This window comes from Mustela nigripes, chromosome 7, assembly GCF_022355385.1.
Source record: "Mustela nigripes isolate SB6536 chromosome 7, MUSNIG.SB6536, whole genome shotgun sequence".
NCBI classification, from domain to species: domain Eukaryota; kingdom Metazoa; phylum Chordata; class Mammalia; order Carnivora; family Mustelidae; genus Mustela; species Mustela nigripes.
In genome coordinates, this window is record NC_081563.1 from 79,507,283 (window position 1) to 79,526,547 (window position 19,265).

Sequence of the window (19,265 nt, forward strand, 5' to 3'; positions counted from 1 at the left end):
ACAGAACCTCTCCTGCAGAAGCCAGGGACCAGCCAGGAGGGACGATATCTATGGGCACCGTCCTTCTGTCCCTGATGGTGGCCCAGAAGAGGGCCTACTGGGCCTTGGTTAGATGGGAGGCTTCAGCCTCTCCTGGCCTCCGTTAGCCCTGTGTTGACTAAGAGCTGCAGCCTCCAGTGAAGCCTGGAACCATTGTTCCCTGGGTCCACTTAGTGTGAGCGCATCCTGGGGCAGTGGTGTTGCTGGGTGAGCTGGTCGGAAAACATCCTTTTCTGTGTCAACATCAATCACCGTGGACTGGAGTGGCAAATGTGCTGCTCTCCTACCCTGTTCCCCAGGCCCTGCAGTGGCACCCTTGTGACTTCTGTCAGCCCCCCACCCCCTGACTGAGCATGTCAGACCAGGGGAAACGCAACGTTTGAGCCCATTCCAAGTACATGTGATAGGTATTTATTTTATTTTTAAGGTTTATTTATTTATTAGAGAGAGAGCGAAAGTGAGTGCAGGATGGAGGAGAGGCAGGGCGGGGGGCGGCAAGAGAAACTTTCGGGGACTCTATGCTGAGTGCGGAGCTTGACTCAGGGCTCAGTCTCATGACCCTGAGATCACAACCTGAGGCAAACCTTGAGTGAGATGCTTAACCCACTGTGCCACCAGGCGCCCTAGTAGATACCTGATTTTATGGTGTTGCCCTGCCACCATCTTGGTTTGTTTTGGGGGAATGTCTTCCATTTATTTTGGATTTACTTTGGTTAAAAAGCAATCAAGAATAATTTGGTTTTGAGGCCCTTCTCAAAAGGTCCGTCTGCAGTGCTGCCCACCCTGTGAAGCCCTTGGCAGAGCCTGTGATTCTGTGTGCTCATGGCCCCTGACCCCGCTGAACTTGAAGCCCCTGGGGCACAGGTGGTCATTTCTTCTGCACCCCCAGGCTTCTCTCCCTCTTCTCCTTTCCTGGAGCCATTCATGCTCCAGCTGAATGAGTTCTGCTCCTGGTGTCCCATGTGATCTACAGAGTTCTGCCCCTTCACCTTTACTTAAGCTGCTGCTCGTGCCTAACAGTCCCCTTTATTGATCATGCACAGAGCTAGCCCTACGACTCCCTGCAGGCACAGTTCAGGTTCCTCTCCACCAGCAGGCTTTCTGCGGTCATAGCTGCAAACTGTAGCATTCTCTTCCTCCTTGAAGCTCATTCGGACCTTGACCAAGTCTCCCCAGTTCGAAGTCAGTATGTTCCTCCTGCCAGGCATCTGGCAACCCCTGATCCCTGGCCCATGTCTTCCTGGAGAAAGTGAAATTTGCCAGCAGGGGCTTCAGCCTGCACATGCCAGGGATGCCCGGATGAACAGTTAGGGTCCCTTCCCTTGAAGGGAGTGGCAGTCAGGTGAGCAAAGTCTGCTGCTGGTATGATGTGGCTCTGGGGGAAGCAGCTGCATTGGAGGAGGAGCTAAGTATGTGGGAGCTATGGCCAGACTGATGAGTCACAAGCTCTAACTGGTGCCACTCTTTCCTGTCCAGTCCCCGAACAGACAGACCGATCATAGCGTCAGTGGAGTCTACCACTTGGAAAAAATCAGGAAACGGAAACACCCCAGAGGTGGCTAGTCTGTAGCTTATTTCTGCGGCCTGCTGGGGGCAGGGCAATGAACTTCCTGCTGGCCATGGTGTACCAGCCATGGGGCTGCCCCCACTTCTGCTCTATGGGGAGCTCTGCCTTGACACCTGAGAGGGGCATTTGCAAAGTGCAGCTTTTCAGCAGCCCACTTCCAAATGGGGGTAACATGCCTGGGATTGCCTTAAGAGTTGAGTGTTCTGAGGGTCGCCTGGGTGGCTCAGTGGGTTAAGCCGCTGCCTTTGGCTCAGGTCGTGATCTCAGGGTCCTGGGATCGAGTCCCGCATCGGGCTCTCTGCTCAGCAGGGAGCCTGCTTCCCTTCCTCTCTCTCTCTGCCTGCCTCTCTGCCTGCTGTGATCTCTTTCTGTCAAATAAATAAATAAAAAATCTTTAAAAAAAAAAAAAAAGTTGAGTGTTCTGAGGCCTTGTTTTCCAGGTTTGGGGTTGGTCTGGCTCTGATGCTCTCCAGAACAACCTAGGAATAAACCTTTGGACATTTGGCATCAGTTCATCTCTGTGGATAAGAAACTAGTACCAAAGGTTTATTGTTTATTGACACAAAACCATTGGCTCTAGATCCAGACCTAGAGGTTTCTGTCTCTGCAGCAGGCCTCAGGGCTCCTGTCAGCCCCCAGCCTTCAGTTTTAGTGGGTAAACAGTGGGCTGGGCTGGGGGTGCTCATGCTTCTTGCTGTCAAGCTGCATTTAGACCTGTAGCATGGGAGCCAAAGCACAGGGTCCTTCTGAGATTCCGGCGGATCAGGCCTTTCCCAGGCCCCAGCCTTAGCTCTCCATAGGATCTGGTCTTTCTGTTTCCTATGGTGTACCTTCAGTAGGAGCAGAGAATTTCCAACCCTCAGGTGCCAGGGTGGCTCAGTCAGTTAAGTGTCCAACTCTTAGAACCGCTCAGGTCTGGATCTCAAGGTTGTGAGTTCAGTCCCGTGTTGGACTCCATGCTGGGCATGGAGCCTACTTTAAAAAAGAGAGAAAATTTCCGACCCTGATTATTTGACTTGACCCTCAGCCACCTCAGATTATTGTCCACAAGAAAAACAGGCCCCTGAACTATGCTGTATTATCCAGAGGGATTGCCAGGAGTGAAGCTTGTCCTTTTTGTAGGCCTCACTGTGGACCCTAAGAAGTATCCAATGTTGGTTAATATCCTAAAGTGTTCTTCCAGATGCCCTAAAGCTTCAGCCTTCACCTCAAGATAAAATAGGCTGCATTTCAACAGGCATTACTGCCACTGTGTATCTAGAATCCCAGTTTCTTAGTTGAGAGATGGTAATTCCTCACTCAAAGCTGATCTTAACTCAGCCAGTCTTGCACTTCAGAAATTGTCCCCTCTGACATCATGCTTCTGGGGATCAGTTTCTTTATAATCAGAATTAGTGTTATAATGACAGAAATGCAACTCCAGCTAGCTGGAAAAGCAACAAGAAAAAGGAGGAAGGCACTGGAAATGAATGCACCCATGTAAATAGAAAGTCAAGATGGATAGTAGGGCATCAGGCATAGCTGGATCCAGGGGCTTCTTGTGTTGATGTCTTTCTCAGCAGCCTCCAGGTTTACATGGTTCTGTGCATAGCACTTAGAATGGCAGGAGGAGAGAGTGCCTCATTAACCTGGCTTGGTCTCATCCAGGTTTCAGAGTTGATGCCAGAGATGGGATTTCTCCACCTGAATCTTCTGCACTGAGTTGCAGGAATGGTTCCTCAAAGGAAAATCAGGTGCTCTTACCAAAGCAGGTGAAAGGTATGGAGGGCAGAATACCAGAGCTCAGGCAGCTCAAGTTACTCCAGTAGTGACCAGGTCAGCACTTGAACTCAGGCTCTCTCTGACTCCAGCATTTGGGGTCATCCCTCATGCCCCAAAATACTTTTGTTGGATTGAACCTCTGTCGCAGAGGGAAGTGAACAAGCCATAGCTGGTTGTTAGGCTTTTCCAGTTTGACTTGGAGGTGAACCTGAACTTAAGGAGGAATCATGTGCAGTTGAGTAGAAGAGGTGCCTTCCAGGTAAAGGAAAACTCCGAGGAGAAGGCCCAGGGGAAATGGAGGTGACTTGTTGGGGGTGGGTGTGGGACTGGCTGGGAAATGAGGGGGCATTGAGAGCCTTGTGGTAAAGCTCAGGGTGTCACTTTGCTGGTGTTCTAGAAGTTTGGCCCTAGGTAGCTGTGCATTGATGGGCAGGCAAGAGCTTCAGGGCCTGCACTACCGGCACCTCCAGCTCTCCCGGCTCAGCCCTACAAGCCACGCTGTCATTGTTCACCTCTCAGAAGGCTGTTCCTGGCAAATGGCTGCCTCCCCCTCGGGCCTGTGTCACTTTCGTTTCTCTGTTGCTAGCTCAGTGTGGTCATGTGAGGGAGAAAAGACCCCTCATTTCTCCAGTGATGAGTCCTGCCCCTTTTTTTGTCTTGCTCCCAGCCCAGCACCAGGGAGGCCGCCGTCCATGCTCTGGACAGGCTTGCCGCCAGCTGACAGGTGGAAGATGGGACTATCCGTGGAGGAAAAATGGCCTCGGTTCTCCCCCACATACCACAGCTAAGTGCTAAATGGTGAAGGTGCCGGGGGAAGTAAAAATGTAAAGAAAAAAACCAAAAAACCAAAACTATTTAGCAACTTTGAGAATGATGACCTGCAAATTCTCTTCTCCTCACTCATTGAGTTTTTCTTTTTGTTTTTCTGTTCTCTTTCGGTCAGTGCAACCCCAAGCTATTCTGCTCCCACCTGGGAACTTGTGGCTTATTGAAACTTTTGAAAATAAAGACACCGGACTGCTCCTAGGGGCAGAACATAGTGGCATATTTGGTTTGGATTTTTTTTTTTGTAGTCCTGGTATGGCAGGAATTAGCTGTTGATTTTGGCTTCCTTTGCAAAGGGGCGTGGGTTGCTGGCCTTGTGGGGAAGCGGGTCAGGACCCTGGGTGCTGCTGCCCTGCCCCCACACCGCAGTCCTGGGAGCCAGGGCCTGGCCTCCAGAGGGAGAGAAACCAGTGGTGGGGAATGCTGCTGGGGCATCTCAGAAGGGACTAGGCGTGTTCTTTGTGCATGCACCTGGCCTTTGCTGAGTGCCTTCCTGGGCTCGGGGTGTGGAGTGCTGCTAGACTTTGAGGTGGGTAGTCGAGGCCCGAGTACCGACATGAAGACGGCTATAACTCAGCCATCAGATATGCACGTGAAAAGTGGGCCACCAGGGTGGCCCAGAGACTTTCGGGAACCCCTGGGGGGTCACAGCGGGTAGGGGGAGACACAGGGAGTCTGGGCCAAGACAGCAGACAGTGTTGAAACCAGAAGACCTGGATTTAGTGTGGACTCTAGTACTTTTAATGGGGGATTGTTGAAAGGAGTCTCTCCTCGAATTAGAGGTTTCATTTGTCACTCCAGGGAAGGACCAAATCCCTCCCAGAGAGGTCACTATGAGCCTCACTTAACATTCTCAGAGAGCATGTGTGTTCTCATCTATACAATATCATCGGATTTCAATTTCACCATCCCCCATGAGGTGGACGTTGGTAGTGATCCCATTTTGTGTTTCAGGAAACCAAGACTTAGGTCTCTATACACATTTTGGGTATATACTTCCAGTCTTTTTTCCTGTAGGTTTATATGTGTTTTTTGTTTGTTTGTTTGTTTTTTGTTTTTTGTAAAACAAAAATAAGTTCATACAATCATATTTTATAATCTTTAAAGTGAGTATTTTTTTTAAAAGATTTTTATTTATTCATGGACAGGGAGAGATCACAAGTAGGCAGAGAAGCAGGCAGAGAGAGAGAAGGGGGGGAAAGCAGGCTCCCTGCTGAGCAGAGAGCCTGATGTGGGACTTGATCCCAGGACCCTGAGATCATGACCTGAGCTGAAGGCAGAGGCTTAACCCACTGAGCCACCAGGCATCCCTAAAGTGAGTATTTTATAACCATTTTTCAATACATATCTATGGTTGCTGCTTAAAGCTTCATAGAATCTCATTGTAAGAATCTCTTGTAGTTTAGCAAGCTTGTTCCCTGTTATTGGACCTGTAGGTTAAATCTCATCTTCAGTGCTGCCATAGTTATCTTTGAAATGAAATTTTTGCATATGCCATCGATTTTTTTTTCAGTGAAAAATTCCTAGAAGTAAATTATTGGATCAAAGCATAAATAATTTTTTGGAGGCACATGGAGTCAAATTGTCCACTTTCCCCTTTTTTTCATTTTTTTAAATTGGTAAAATATACAGACACAAAAAGATGTTCAACATCACTGATCATCAGGGAAATGCAAATCAAAACCACAATGAGATTACACCTCACACCCATCGAAATGGCTAAAATTAACAATGCAAGAAACAACAGGTGTTGGCGAGGATGTGGAAAAAAAGGAACCTTCTTACTTCTTACACTGTGGGTGAGAATGCACACTGATGGAAAAGCAGTATGGAAAACAGTATGGAGGTTAAAAGTTCAAAACAGAATTACCCTGTGATCCAGTAACCACACTACTGGGGCTTTACCCAGAAGATACAAAAACACTAATTCAAAGAGATATAAGCACCCCTATATTTATAACAGCTTTATTTACAATAGCCAAGATATGGAGAAGCCCAAGTGCCCACTGATTGATGAACGGCTAAAGAGGATGTGGTAAACAGGTACAATGAGATGTCAGCATAAAATAGAATGAAATATTGCTATTTGCAACAACATGGGTAGAGCTAGAGCATAATGCTAAGCAAAATAAGTCAGTCCAGTGCAGTATGCTTGCACTCCTACATGGAATTTAAAAAACAAGAAAGAATGAGAAAAGGGGGGAAAAAGGGAGAGACAAACCAAGAAACAGACTCTTAACTATAGAGAACAAACTGATGGTTACAGGAGGGGAGAGGGTGGGAGGGTTGGGGGAAATAGGTGAGGGGGGAGTAAGGAGTGCATTTGTCTTGATGAGCACTGGGTGATGCATGGGAGTGTTGAATCACTCGATCGTACACCTGAAACTAATAGCACCCTGTAGGTTAACACTGTAGGTTAAAACATTGGTAAAATAGCTATAAAATAAATTAAGCATCTTAATTAATTTTTAAAGATTTTATTTTTAACTGTAGTCTAATACATGGAACATAAAATTCGCTATCTGGACCATGTTTAAGCGGACATACAACTCAGTGGTGTTACAGACATTCAGTTGTGCAGCCAACCTCCAGAACTCTATGTTGCAAAACCCCAGCTCTGTACACACCAAACATCACCTCATTGCCCTTACGAGCAGCCCCTGACAACTTCTCTTCTCCTTTCTGTCTCCATGAAGTGGCTCCTTTAGGTTCCCCAGGGAAGTAGACTGGTAGACTATTATCTTTTGGTGACTGGCCTATTTCACTTAGCATAATGGCTTTAAGGTTTATCTATGTGGCATACGCTATGTCTTTTTGAAGGCTCAGTGACAGTCCATTGTATGTTGTATGCACGTATCCCATTTTCTTTATCCATCCATCCCATCAGTGGATTCTTGGGATGTTTTAGCCTGTTGTGACTAATGCTGCCGTGAACATGGGTTTACAAATACCTCTTTGAGACACTCCTTTCAGTTCCTTTGGATCTAAACCCAGAAGCAGAATTGCTGAGTTCATAAGATAATTCTGTTTGTAATTTTTTTGAGGAACTGTCACTGTTTGCCACAGCAGCGGTACCATTTTGCATTCTCACAATGGCCCGCTTCTGAGTATGATTTATAAGGGTTCTTCCCTACCTGGTTTGAGGCTTCCTCCCTGAGGGCTGAAGCAATCACTTGCATTTCTTCCTCTCCCCCACTTACCCCACCAACCCAAGTACCTAACTCTGGGCTTAGCCTTCTGTGGGTGCCTTGTGCCATAGGGAAGGAGGGGTCCGCCAAACTGGAAAGTTCCACTGCAGAGGAAATGTGCTCTCCACCTCTGCATCTAAAGCCCAGGGCTCCAAGGGTGGAGCTTCTTGGAAAGACGCCCATCTGTGATGTGATGAGTCATCTTAGCCTGAAGAGGCGGGACCCGCCTGGGTGTTGAGCCCAGGGCTAAACCAGATCAGCTTGCCTCCAAACCAAGAGTCCAGACTTAATGACTTGCCTTAACGTAAAAGCAAGCACTCTTCTTGGAAGGGGCCCTCCCTTGGCTTGTAGAGCTGAGTGTTTTCACAGAAAGGCCCCTTTGCCAGTGGGACTTGAGACGCAGTGCGCTGAGATTCCTGGCAGCTCCTCGCTTCCTGCCACTCACAGGACTGTGTGACAACCACCAGGGTCCTTTGGGGGCTCGGCTCAGAAAAGGCACATTTCATCTGGGATCTAGTATTGTGGTTTGGCCACCTGTGTGGAAAGGCTCAGGAGGCAGAGGGTGAAGGGACCAACCAAAGCCCTGGAGTCCCCTTGTGCGTTTCCCATCAGATGTTTGTGGATAGGAAAATGGACCTTCGTGGGAGTCAAAAAGCAAATGTAAGGTCAAGAAGCTCCTTTTTATGGGCAGAACTGGATGATTAGGCTGTGACCCTCATTAGGAAAAGCCATTGCCAGCTCCAGGAAGCTGTTTGGTCTCGTGTATATTGGAGATCATCTCACAGGGTACCACCTTAGTGACCATAGCTCTTGTAGTTCAGTCTTTTAGTTCTCTGCTCTCACAACTGCTTCCTTTGGAGAAGGCATCCTATCCATTATTTTTGATAAGTTTTCAGCGAGGTACGCCAGTCTTAAGTATATCATTTGGTGAGTTGGACAGGTGTAATTACCCAGGTAACCAGTACCCCAGGAAAGACAAAGAACATTGCCATCACCCCCCAGAAGTTTCCCACAGGCCCTTTTCCAGTTGGTTCTCTCTCTACCCCCAGCCTCAGTTCCCCCAGCAATGATGGGTGATTGGTTGGTTTCTATTACTACAGATTATAATTTTGCCCTTTTTTGAACATGCATGGACTTTTTCGATATCTGGCATCTTCTGTGCAACCTGATTTCTTGGAGATTGATCCATGTTGTATGTATATCAAGAGTTTGTCCTTTAGTTTATGTCTGAGCGGTATTCTGTTGTATACATATGCCACAGTTTATGAATTCAGCAAAAACCATTTTCTAAGTGGAGCAGGAGAAAGCCTGTGGGCTCTCCTCCATGTAAGTGAACGGGTGCCTTCACCCACTCACCAGTCACCAGGCCCTGCTCTCACTGGGTGCCCAGAGTAATCACAAATGGGCAGAGAGGAATGGTTCCAGGGTGGTAAAAACGCATGCGCAAAGGAGAGGCAGGGCCAACGTGCTGCTGGTTCTGAAGTCAGGAGGCGTAAGAAGGCCTCAGAGAGGAGAGGTTTCACAGCAAGTGTTCCAGGAAAATGGGACTGAGAATTTCCAGAGAAGCATGGCGGAGAGGCCCCTGCTGGGCGTGGAGGGAACAAATGAAGTGATGGCTGGTGATGCCTGTCAGGAAGATGTCCCTTAGCTCAGCACTTTGCAGTGGTCAGCCCGCTGGAGGCAGCCTGGCCGGCCAGGCGGCAGGCATCCTCCTTCCCAGGTCTGTACCCAGCTGTGGGGAAGTGGGGAGCTCAGCCAACAGCGTGTCTCCCTGGGAAGCCACAGAATGACCGTGTTGAAACAGATCCACCGTAGGGCTTCTGGAATGTCTGCATCCTCCTGCCGTATGCGTTGGTCTCCCAGGCCAGGCCTCTGAACAGTTGGTATGTCCCACCTTCCTGCAGGGTGGACAGGCCCTGCAGCTGGGGAGGGGGGCAGGGCCGGCACCAGCAGTGAGCCATGGTGCCTGCCTTCTGCCTTCTCTCTGCGTCTCCTCCAGGACTCCCACTTTTCCCTCCGCCCCGTTTAGCACAACGTGAGCGAGGTCCTCCTGGTCGTGAGTCATTTGGCAAGGAGACATGGTGACACTCAGTGACCCTGGTCACTGAGTCTTTATGTTGAGCAAGGGCCTTCACCTTCTGTGCCTGCCTTCGCCTGGGCCGAGTCACCCCAACCTTTGGATCCATTCACACCACAGTCTGGCAGAGGGCAAGGTCACTGAATCCATATGAGTTGGGATCTTGCCAAGAAAAACGAGAATGCCTTACCTTGTATTTGCTGCTAGGTACTTTGTACTTTGTCTGGCAGGGTCAGGCTTGCCCGGTATTCTGCCAGCCAGCCAGTGCTTGCTGAATGCCCACTGTGCACCAGTTGGTGAAAAGATGAGTGTGAGATGGTTGTGCCTTGAAAAGTGTGCAGCCTGGGCGCACGTGTGAAGAAGTAAGCATAAGAAATGGTGGGACAGGAGTGTGTCAGGCAAACACTGAAGCCCCAGGAGGGAATGATTGGTCATACCAGGGTATATTAGGAGGGGCAGAAGGTAAGTGGTAATTTGGGGTGGACTTGGGGGGTTAGGTGCAGGAGTGGGGGATGCATTCCAGGTAGGAGGAACAACCTTGAACAAGGTCAGCAGCCGGAAACAAGAGGTTGGGTGTGTCTGCGGCAGCTCTGGTGTCATAGCTCCGGCTGCTCTAACAGAATACAGACTAGAAGGCTCATATACAATACGTTTATTTCTCACAGCTCTGGAGGCTGGAAGTCTGAGATCAGGGCACCAGCGTGCTTGGGTTATGGGGAGGACCCTCTTTCGGGTTGCAAGCCACTGATTTCTTGCTGTCATCACATGGCGGAAGGGGTGAGGCCACTCTCTGGGGTCTTTTTAATAAGGCTACAAATCCCTTTCATCACCTCCCACAGACAGACCCCTGCTTCTCATACCCATGACCTTGGACACTAAGTTTTCCACATAGGGACTGGGGGTCGGGGCACAAACATTCAGCCTGTAGCACATGGTGAGTGACAAGGATGGCCCAGTGACAGGGATGGAATCCTGGAGGGGCTGGTGCAGAGCACCAGGAGTCTGGACATCACCCTGTAGCACTGGGGACCCTGAAGGTTGAAGCGGTGGAGTTCTGGAAGCATCACCCTGGGAGCAGGGCACAGGACGCGTTAAAACAAGGCTGGAGGCAGGGGCCGTCCACTAGGGAGGTAAAGCCTGAAACGAGGGAGGCAGAGAAGGGGAAGGGAAGTGTTGAGGGCACCATCATCAGTTGGCTGTTGGGGCGTGGGGCGGGAGAGAGCTGGGGTTCTATCCCTACAGCCCCTCCAGTGGGTTCCTCCTGAGTACTGTTCCTCCTGTTGTGTATGACGTACCGCGGTGACGCGAAGGTGAGAGAGCAGGCTTCTGCCCGTGAGGAAGCAGCAGTCCAGGATAGCACTCTCTAGTCAGGGCTGTGCGTGAGTCACATGTGACAGAAACACAGCTGAGACTGACTTGACCCAAAACGGGGTGGGGTGTTACGGCTCGCGTACTGGGACGTTTTGGGGGTAGAGCCTCGGACAGGTACTCAGACGATGTCGTTAGGGATCTGCCCTCTTCAGTCTGGTCTCATCTTGACTCTAGATTTTTTTTTTTCCCATGACTATGAACTTATTTAGTCTTTTCCTGGCCTTAAAAGAATCCAAAACAGATGCAAATATAGTTGTTTTCCTTTATAGCGCTCTCTGCTAATGAGCACAATAGTGCCTTCTTGGCTTTTGACCCTTTCTTTGGTGCATTTTGTTCTTGTTTGAGGCGGTTTTATGTTTTTGTTTTTGTTTTTGCTTTAGAGCAATGATTTTACTTTATTTTATTTTAAAAAATTAATTGTGGTAAAAAACAATAAATAACAAAACTTTGTAAGCATGTGCCAGTGTACAGCTCAGTCACGTGAACTGTATTCACATTATGTAGCCTTATTTTAAGGCAGGTTTTCCCTAGCATTCACAGGCTGGCGAACTCCCAGCTTCCCAGCCCCAGTGGAAGGAGTACACTTCCGGGGCCCCATGCTCATCGGCTCTGCCTGGGAGCTGGAGTGGGGTCCTTGCACTCGGATGCTGCAGGAGGGCCCCTCACGGGGAAGGCGAGGTGTTGGGGCCGGAGAATGGAAGTGGGTTCCTGGAGGGCAAAGGCAGCAGCTGTCCGCTTCCTGCAGGCTGACCCGTGCGTGGATAACTTAGGCAAGGTTGAAACTGGTTCTGTGGAAGGGTGCCACAGTGCCACTGTGCAGTGCGGCCTGGCTCCAGCTTCTGTTGTGTGCAGATACTAGGGACCACAGTGGTGGTGCAGAAAGGCTCATGATTTGCTTTCAGTGGGCGGGGGAGCGGGGGCAGTGCGGGGAGAAGAGCTGGGTGTCAGCGCCCGCAGTGCAGCATAGAGATGCTGAGTGCTGGGGAGTGGGTGTCTCTGTCCAGTGCCTTGGGAGGAGGGTCAGGAATGGTTCCTGGAGGAGCTGGCCTGGAAGGATAGGCAGCAGTTGGACATGGGGGTGCAACGGTGTGGTTCCCTGTGCCGGGTTTGGGGGTGCCCGCTGTCAGCCTGCAGCTTGAACCCAGCCACTGCCAGTACCACCGCTTTAGCCTCCTCCTTCCCTGCTTTGGACCTTGCCCCCCACTGGCTGCTCCTGAGCCTGGGTTTCCGGGGGTGAGCTCACCCTCGGGCCCATGGACAGGGCCCGTGGACAGGGCCTGGGGTGGGGGGTGGGGGGGTTCGGGGCAGGGCAGGTCTGAGGTGCCGTCCTCCTCCCGCAGGCCTCTCCCTGGAACGCCTGCCCAACTCCATCGCTTCCCGCCACCGCCTGACCGAGAGGGAAGAGGAGGTGATCACCTGCTTCGAGAGGGCTTCCTGGATTGCTCAGGTGTTCCTGCAGGAGTTGGAGAAGGTGAGCTGGGACCACGGTGTTCTGCTTCCAGCTGCCTCCATGGAGCGCCTGTCACAGCAAGCCCCCACTAAGCCCGTGGGTGGCCCTTTGTGCCTTGGAGAAAGGCAGCTTCTCCCACCAGGGTGGCCCTCTGACTCTCAGCTCCCGAGCACCTCCTCCTTCAGGACACCAACCCTGGGCCCCCCTAGCCGGCCTTCTAGCCCCTATTAACCATCTACTGAACAGGATGCCTGGGCACCACCCCCGGAATTCTCCCCAACAAGAGATCAGAGCTACACTCCTACACTCCCAGGGTCAGAGCCCGGAGACGTTTGAGCCTCACCTGCTTTGGCAGGTGCCAGAATGTCAACCCAGCACCTGTCTTGTGACAGGCCCTTGTGGAGGAATCATCCCTGGGCCAGGCCGATTTCCCCCACAGCAGGCTTTCTCAGCCCCAGCATTCTCAACATTGGGACCAGACCAATATTTGCTGTGTGGGGCTGCCCAGGGGTTATAAAATGTTCAGCAGCATCCCTGGCCTCTACAGATGACAACAGCCAAAACGGGGTGGTCACCAAAAATGTCTCCAGATACGCCAAATGTCCCTGGAGGGTAAAATCACATCCCTGTTGAGCGTCACTACCCTAGCGTCCCTCTGCTTGGTTGGATTTTAGGAGGAAGGGAGAAGTGACTGGGGGACTCGGGGAAAACAGTACTTGAGCTGCATTCCCTGGGAGAAGTTGGCCGGGAGGCTTGGCCTGCGTGAGTTGACCTCTGCCAAGGTCACGTGGATGCCGGCTAGACAGCAGTGTTTTAGGAGCCCTTCCCACTGGAATTGCCTATGGTTTGGAGAAAACTTCTGTGGAATAGGTCATCTCCCATTCAGTTGGGAGTTGCGATGATGGGCTGTGATGGTGTGCAGGGCTGAAATCAGGGCCCTGTGGCAGTGGGCAGACAAATGGGCCTTGGGAGCTACTTATCTCGGGTTGGGGGAGGGCAGGCCGTGAAACCCTGTGCATTCTCAGAAATGCTGTGTGTCCCTCCTAAGACCCAGCTCCAAGCTCCAAGGAACTTAAGAAGCTCTTCTAAAGGTAAGGGGACAGCTCATTGACTTGTTTCTTGGTTCAGGGAAGGGAGGTAACAAGGGGCAGGCAGGCCTATCTCTATGGGACTGGGTGACCCTCTTAGAGCTGAGGCTTGAGGACTATTCAGTTAATAACGCAACTGCTGCTCACGTTTTCCTGGAAGCTGGGGTCTTTGCCGTTGGGCTATTCTGACTTTCCGTGGCTACATGGCAGAGTCAGCACCTGGTATATGGTAGGCCTTCAAGGGTTTGTTGAATGAGTAGACCAAGAAGTCGTAGAAATAGCCTGAGCCTGTAAATGGCCAAACTGAAGTTCGAGGTCTAGGTGTGTGCTGGCTTTGTGACCTCAGTCACATTCTGAGCCTCAGTTTCCACATCTATGAAATGCAGACAAAACCAGCTTTGCAGGACTGTTGTGGGCATCAGCATTAGGATGAGGAGAGCGTGTTTCAGACGTATGTTAAACGAAAGCCAGTTAGGTTGCGTATGGTCTGAGAGTGGCACAGGGCGTGCCTCTGAGGTGTCTAGGGACGCGGTCTGGTGATGGGGCTGCCGTATCCGCCAGGGCTGACTTTCACTCTAGCCCCTCTGATGGAGAACTCTGAGACAGTGGCTCTGTGTTCCCTTCCCAGATCACAAGTAACACCACGTCACGGCATCTGAAAGGCTCTCACCCAGTCGACTATGAGCTCACCTACTTCCTGGAAGCCGCCCTCCAGAGCGCTTATGTGACAAACCTGAAGAAGGGGTAGGTCGCTGGCAGCTGAGTGGGACCTGGACGTTTCTCTCGGGGCCGAGATGCTTCTGACTCTGGTCATGTTACATCTGGCCTCTCTGATCTGGGTGTGTGTGGTGTCTGCTCTCTCCAGAGGAATATTAGGGGCTGGTCTGTTCCCGTCTTGTCAGGCTGAATAGACAGAGGTACACACCTGGGGAGGGGGACAGTCCTGCCCCAGCTGGACCCCTGGCCTGGAGGAGGCCTGTGCGCCCCTTCTCTGTCTCCATTCTCCCCTCACTGTTAGACTAGGGGATACTGATTCCCTGTCTTCTGAGTGGTAAGAACAGGGTGGAAGGATCCCCACCAGGACAGGCTGTCACCCAGCTCCCAGGTGAGAATACCTCCCAGAGCTCCGGATCCATCTCAGCTGCTTGGAAAGTTGGAGACATTGTTATCATTTGTTTGTATCATTTTTCGTGGCAGGCCACAGCTGGGTAAGCTGCTGGCCCAGGCTTGGACACCTTTTGTGTTTGTCATTTCAGTGTTTCTAGCGTCAGACCAGGGAGGCAGTGGTGTCCCTGTTTGGGACACATGGACCAGGAGGCCCAGAGAGCCCAGGCCGCTTATCCTCTGAGGGTGGGGCTGGCCCAGAGTCCTGGGCTCCTCAGCCCACCCTGTGGCTGGGAAGGTGCAGGACTGGAAGACATGCCGGGGCCCTGGGAAGCACGCTGCCCCCCATTCCACTTCCACTGTCTGTGCTCTTCTTTCCTATTTTGGTTGCGAAGCTTCAGTTTTGGAGACCCAGCGGTCTGGTGGGCTGGTTCCTGTTTTTGCTCCCCAGGCAGCTGCCGCTTGGTTCCTTTCCCCTAGCTGCAGGCAGCCCCTGCCCCTGCCCTGGCCCACCCCTGCCCCTGCCCTGGTGGTGGTGGGGCACCCTCGGGTCTGCAGGTGCTGCTCTCGGGGGTGAGGGGAGATGTGACGAGATGCCCCCTCAGCAGAAGCTTTGCAGCATGGTCTGCCGCTGCCTGTGCTTGCCAGTAAAGTTTTATTGGAACACAGCCACAGTGCCGTTGACATACTGTTTCTCACCCGGAGTGCAGTGGATAGCAGATCCGGAAATGCGGACTCCCCGGCCCTTTACTGAAACGTGTGCTGAGTGATGCCTGCTGTGTGTTTAAGAGGCCGTCCCTCCCAAGGCCTCCTGTAGGTGTGAAGGGTAGAGGTGCTCTTCTGTGTGGTACCCCCTAGGAGTTGATCTTTGGGAATCCCGTGTGCCCTTCAGTCTGGCGTTTAACAAATATTCATCGTGTGATCCGTGCTGAGTCTGTGGGAGGCCCATGCTGGCACTTGTGTATTTGGTTGTCCTGGCAGCCCTCTGGTAGGGGCTGTTGTTGCGTCCCCGTTCTGCGGGGTGGGGTGGGGGGGTGGGAGAGGAGAGGCACAGAGAATGTAAGTGGCCTGTCCTCAGCAGAGCCAGGATTACACATGCAGGACCCCACCTGTGCCTGCAGCAGGAAGCCGGGGTGGGGGGGGGGGGGGGGTGGGGGGGTGGGGTGGGAGTAATGTTCCCCTGCTCCTGCCTCCTGTGCCTTTGCTCCAAGTGTGCTCCAGGCTTGGTAGGTGTGGCCTCTGCTTCCGGTTTGAAGAGTTTGGGGGAGTGCCCTAGGCATCTGGAGGTTGCCTAAGCGTGAGACCACCCAGCAACCCTGGGAGGGTTCCTCTTCTACCCCCCAATCCCTGGCTCCGCTTCCTCGAGCAGGAGGCTTCTGTTTATCCTGTATCCAGGGCGGGAGTGAGGGTCCAAGGAGAGGCAGGAATGAACAGCACCTTGAGTACTGGGCTTAGACCGCAGCGGGTGTTGCTGTGAACCCCCTCTCCTCTGCAGTTCCCTCAGGGCTGCCCGCTCCCCTTCCCCACACCACACTTGCTGCAGGTCTTTCAAGGTTAAGGTGACTGTCAAGTTCAGCCCGCAGGGGGTTGGGTAGGGGAAGGAGGGCAGTTATCAAGCACCCGCTGTGTGCATGTGTTTAGAGGGGACAGTGTCCTGTGAAGGGAGTCAGGTAACCCCAGGTCACTCGAGAGGGGACGGAGCCTCAACAAGGTACAGTAACTTGCCCTGCCTCACCCACTGGGATCCAGCTTTGGTTCTGAGTAGCCTTGAAACCCGCGAAGTTTCCAGTGGGGTGGGGTGGGGGTGTGTGGGGGAAGGACAGGGCCCTGGTGGTTGTTGGACTGATGGTGGCTATGCTGACTCAGGGCTCTCTCCACTCCTCTGGGACCCTGAGTCACCATTCATGGTGGGTGGCTCCTCTTCCCAAAGCTGGTCCCACCCCTCCCGAGTGGGCCTCTTCCTCCCTGTCTGTGTTCTGCCCACTCTGGCTGTGTGTGTGTGTGTTTCCGCCAGCAGCAGACAGAGCATTAACCAACCCTCACCCCTCTAGGAGAGCCCTAGTAGTTCCAGTTACTGTTCTGGTCCTGTTGCTCTGCTCACCACCCTGCTTCCTCCTTCCTTCTGAAGCACAGATTTTCATCTTGAAAGACAGGATGCTGACTCTTCTCCCCTCCCACCGCCCCCCTGTGCCTCCCAAATAAAGAGCAATGGAAACTGAATCATTTCTTTCCAAGCAAACAGCCCAAACATTTGAAAGCTTGAGCGCTGAGCAGCAGTCCCCGGGACATGTGGTCAACAGCTCAGCCCCTTCATCCATTTCCTGTGCCCACGTCCAGCCCAGAGGTGGCTCGGGAACGTGAAAGATATTTTTAAAGCAGGGGTTGTGGTCCCTTGTGTCCGGCTGGACTTTAAATAATTTCTTTCCCCCTTTTCTCTTAACAGTAGCTCATGCTTGTTGAATACTTACTGCCTGCCAGGCAGAATCCCATGAAGAACTACTAATGTCCCCGCTTCCTGAAGAAAGGAGAGGGGGAATAACTTGCCCAGAGCCAGCAAGCCTTGGAGCTGAGCGAGGTCTGTGCCCCCACAGTCCCGGGCCTTGCCTACCACCCGCCACAGTGGTGTGGGCTCTCGTAATTACTCATTATGGTCTTCAGGTCAGAGTTCCATCTTCCTAGATGAATCACCAGTTCCAATGGCTCTCTCTCTATATTTGTTATTGTTAGGAAGTTAAAAAAAAGGGCACCTCAATCCAGGTTTCTTAGGTACTGACCTGTTCACATTGTGAGCCAGTTACCAGGTCGTCGTAGGCTTTAGCAACATCCCTGGCCTCCGCCCACTAGATGCCAGGAGCTCTTTCTGCCCCAAGTGTGACAACCAAAAACGTGGCCAGACGTTGATAAATGTCTCGGGTGTTAGAGGGCGAAATCACCCCCAGCTGAGAACCACTGCCTTAGCCTGAGGTGTGAGAAGCAGAGGTTCAGGGCTACAGTGGGACTCCCATGTCTGACTTTGTGTCTTCTCCTCCAGGGCCGCTCTGAAAAGCCTTTTAAGGGCTTCAGAGCCATTTCCTGTTGGTTAAATCCCCTCTACTTCACCTGGGGTTCTTAGGGTGTTTGGGAAGGTGGTAAAATCCTTGCCCACATAAAGAGAGGTCATAGCCCAGTAAGGGGGAGGGACTAAGGAACAAATACCAGAGAACAGCCCAAGCGTTCATTTCACAGGTAGCCTCTGAGAAGCCACCGTGCACCAGGCATCCCACCTGACTCATGGAGGTTGAAGAGGGGAACAAGACGAGCTCCCCTCCTTAGGGACCTTCCATCCCAGCACAGAGCAGGCAGTCAGCAGCCAGTTGTAGCCATCAGACATTGCTGGATGCTAGGGAGGGAAGGGAGGCAGGGAGGTGGGGGTGCTGCTGGGATACGGTGGGCTCTTGGGGACCAGGAGCTTCTCAGTGTTAGAAGACTTCCCTTGGGGCCTGAGGAGCAAGGGGAGGTAGTGGGACCTGCTTCTGGGCAGAGTCCCAGAGCTGGGGCCCATTTCCATGTGGGCCCTGGGTGGACTGAGGTGCTCTTCTCCTGAGGACAGATGGCCACAAGCAGTGCCTGCTCCCAGAGTCCAGCCTCGTCCTTCCATGTGAGGATATGACAGGATTTAGAGGGTGCGGTGTTCTCCACTGTACAAATCGGGAGTGCAGGCATTGCTTGACCTCCAAAGCTCTTTTATTCCGGGCTGTGGTTAAACCTGGGCCTAAGTATTTTAGACTTAGTAGGGTTTTTGTTTGTTTGTTTTGTTTTGTTTTGCTGTTGTTGTAAAGATTTTATTTATTTGACAGGCAGAGATCACAAGTAAGCAGAGAGGCAGGCAGAGAGAGGGGAGGAAGCAGGCTCCCTGCTGAGCAGAGAGCTTGATGTGGGGCTCGATCCCAGGATCCTGGGATCATGACCTGAGCTGAAGGCAGAGGTTTTAACCCACTGAGCCACCCAGGTGCCTCTGGACTTAGTAGGTTTGAGGGACATTTTTCTCTAGAGGCCTTGCCCTATTGATCCATTGTTCATTCCTGTCACTTGCCCTGTAGCTGATGACAGGGTTCCTAACCGACCTGGAACTGAATGTTATGAACTGACCTGAAAGTTATGAATTGAGAGAGGCCCCTTCCAGAGGGCAGGGGTTTGAGACCCTCAGTTCGATTCCCCTCACTGCCACCAGAGGGCAGCCGTGGACTCTGATCGGAGCTTTGTTCCAGGTAGTTCCTTAGGCGCCAGCTGCCAGGAGAGGGCACCTTTCTTATGTGTTCTGGTGGCTGCGGACAATGGGGCCGGTCCCAGAGCCCACGCTGAGGGGGAGGTTTGGTTTTCCTCTGCATGAAGAAGCCCAGGGCAGTGCAGTAGCAGGAAGGTCGACTGTTCCTGTCTGGGGCCCTGACCTCACTAGGACCCTAGCCTCTGGGCAGCTCCCCAAAACAAGAACATAAGCCACAGGCTTCTTCCCTCAGAGTGGGCAAGGGGCCATGCTCTTTGGCATGGTTTATCCCCTTCCTTCTCCCTAGACCTGCAGAGCCTCTTCTTGGCTCTGGGCTGAGAGGGAGCCTGAGCCATGTGTATTGAACCAGGTGGGCTGGATGTTTCGTTCACGTTAAAAAAAAATTTTTTTTTTTTAAGTTACTAAAGCAATATGTGCTCACTGTACCAAAACCAAACAATAGGAAGGGAGTGTGTGTGTGCTTTCTGAGGGAGTTTCCTGGGGCTTGGCAGTGTTCAGCCTTATAAAAGCTCTCTCCCTCGCTGAGGGGTG

The 19,265-nt window shown here is 52.0% G+C and overlaps 1 protein-coding gene across 1 annotated transcript in view; it reads left to right on the forward strand.

Moving 5' to 3' along the window:
- The window catches only part of TTC7A (tetratricopeptide repeat domain 7A), a 114,129-nt gene that overhangs the window by 17,989 nt on the left and 76,875 nt on the right, over positions 1–19,265 (forward strand). Inside the window, exons 4-5 of the mRNA XM_059406246.1 lie at positions 12,169–12,299; positions 13,995–14,110. Coding sequence (XP_059262229.1) covers positions 12,169–12,299; positions 13,995–14,110 — 247 coding nt within the window. The remainder of the gene's footprint in view (positions 1–12,168; positions 12,300–13,994; positions 14,111–19,265) is intronic.